Source organism: Eimeria mitis, genomic scaffold (genome assembly GCF_000499745.2).
Source record: "Eimeria mitis Houghton genomic scaffold, Emh_scaff1662, whole genome shotgun sequence".
Lineage (NCBI taxonomy): Eukaryota > Apicomplexa > Conoidasida > Eucoccidiorida > Eimeriidae > Eimeria > Eimeria mitis.
The window spans coordinates 8360-10187 of NW_013569978.1; the positions used below are offsets into that span (position 1 = coordinate 8360).

Sequence of the window (1828 nt, forward strand, 5' to 3'; positions counted from 1 at the left end):
CCCTAAACCCTAATTATTTACACAAAAACGAAACCAGAAACACTAAAACCCTAAATAAATATACGTAAACCCTAAACCCTAATGCATACAAAAACCCTAAACCCTAAACCCTAAAAAGCCTCAATATATATATATATCTTCCTAAACCCTAATATACAAACAACAAAAATGCAGCAGCTGCACCATACAAACCCTATACATCTACACAATATAAATCCATACATAAACTATAAAAAATAAAATAAATAAATAAATAAATAAATAAATAAATAAATATATATTTGGGGTGTATATGCAGGTGCTTGGTTGAATCGGGAAGGGGTACGCAGCGAAGAAGAAGGAAACTGCCCCATGTGTAGACAAGTCTGGAGTTTTGCTGCTGGCCAAGCTGCTGCTGCTGCTGCTGCTGCTGCTGCTGCTGCTGCTGCTGCTGCTGGTGGTGGTGCTGCTGCTGCTGATGTCGATGGTGCTGCTGCTGCTGCTGCTGCTGGGGGTGCAGCAGATATAACAGCAGCAGAAGAAGATGGAGACACAGCAGCAGCAGCAGCAGCAGCAGCAGCAGCAGCAGCAGCAGAAGATGATGAACATACACAAACAGAATTTATGATATATAATGAAGCAAATGAAAGAGAAGAAGAAGAAGAGCTGCATATACACCCCGAGCTGCATATACACCCCAATTAAAACTATCTTTATTCTACTCATCAACTCCTAAAACAAAAAATTAATAAACAACTAAATAAAAAAACAAAAAAGATATTGCTGCAGCTGCTGCTGCTGTTGCAGCAGCTGCTGCTGCGGTTGCAGCTGTTGCTGCTGCTGCTGCTGTTGCAGCAGCTGCTGCTGCGGTTGCAGCTGTTGCTGCTGCTGCAGCTGTTGCTACTATAGCCGTTGCAGTTGCTGCTGCAGCTGCTGCTCTAGCAGCTGCTGCAGCAGTTCCTGCTGCAGCAGCAACAGCAGCTGCTGCTGCTGCAGCAGCAACAGCAGCAGTTTCTGCTGCAGCAGAAGCAGCAGCAGCAGCTGCTGCTGCTGCTGTTCATATTGTATTTATTTATTTATTATTTTTTGTTTTTTCTTTTATTATTAAACAGCAAAAATCAACAAAACAAATTCTTTCTCTCTTTTCTATTTACTCATATCTACCTATTTATTTTTATTTATCTATTTATTTTTATTTATTTATATATTTATATTTATTTATTTATTTTATTTATTTTTATTTATTTTTATTTATTTTGTTTTAGCGGCAAAGCTCTGGCGGCGGCGGGTCCTCAGGTATACACCCCGGCTGCAAGCAGCAAACATAAAAAAAAAAATAAAATAAATAAAATAAAATAAAATAAAATAAAATATAAATATAAATATATAAAACAAATATATACACAAAAAAAAACAAAATAAAATAAAAATAATAAAAATAAAATAAAATAAATAAACGACAGGAAACACGGAGACAGCATGCTGCCAGCAGCAGCAGCAGCAGCAGCAGCAACAGCAACAGCAGCAGCAGCAGCAGCAACAACAGCAGCAGCACCACCAGCACCAACGACAGCAGCAACATCGGCAGCAACATCAGCAGCGACAACAGCAACAGCAGCAGCAGCAGCAGCAGCAACAGCAGCAGCAGCAGCAGCAGGAGCAGCAGCAGCAGCAGCAAAACACACCTGAAATGCTGGGCTTCGAAAGGCCGCAAGATCTGCCTCTGCTTTTGCTGCTGCTGTTGCTGCTGCTGTTGCTGCTGCTGTTGCTGCTGCAGTAGTTGCTGGTGCTGCTGCTGCTGCTGCACCATCTGGCGTTTGTGCGAATGCAGCAGCATTCTGCTGCTGCT

The 1828-nt window shown here is 41.5% G+C and overlaps 1 protein-coding gene across 1 annotated transcript in view; it reads left to right on the forward strand.

Moving 5' to 3' along the window:
* EMH_0041280 (uncharacterized protein) overlaps nucleotides 1-1759 on the forward strand; it is a gene marked incomplete at both ends in the record, with an annotated part of 4306 nt that extends 2547 nt beyond the window's left edge. The window contains one exon of the mRNA XM_013495608.1: nucleotides 1472-1759. Within this exon, the coding sequence (XP_013351062.1) occupies nucleotides 1472-1759 (288 nt within the window). The remainder of the gene's footprint in view (nucleotides 1-1471) is intronic.
* Between the last annotated feature and the right edge of the window lie 69 nt (nucleotides 1760-1828).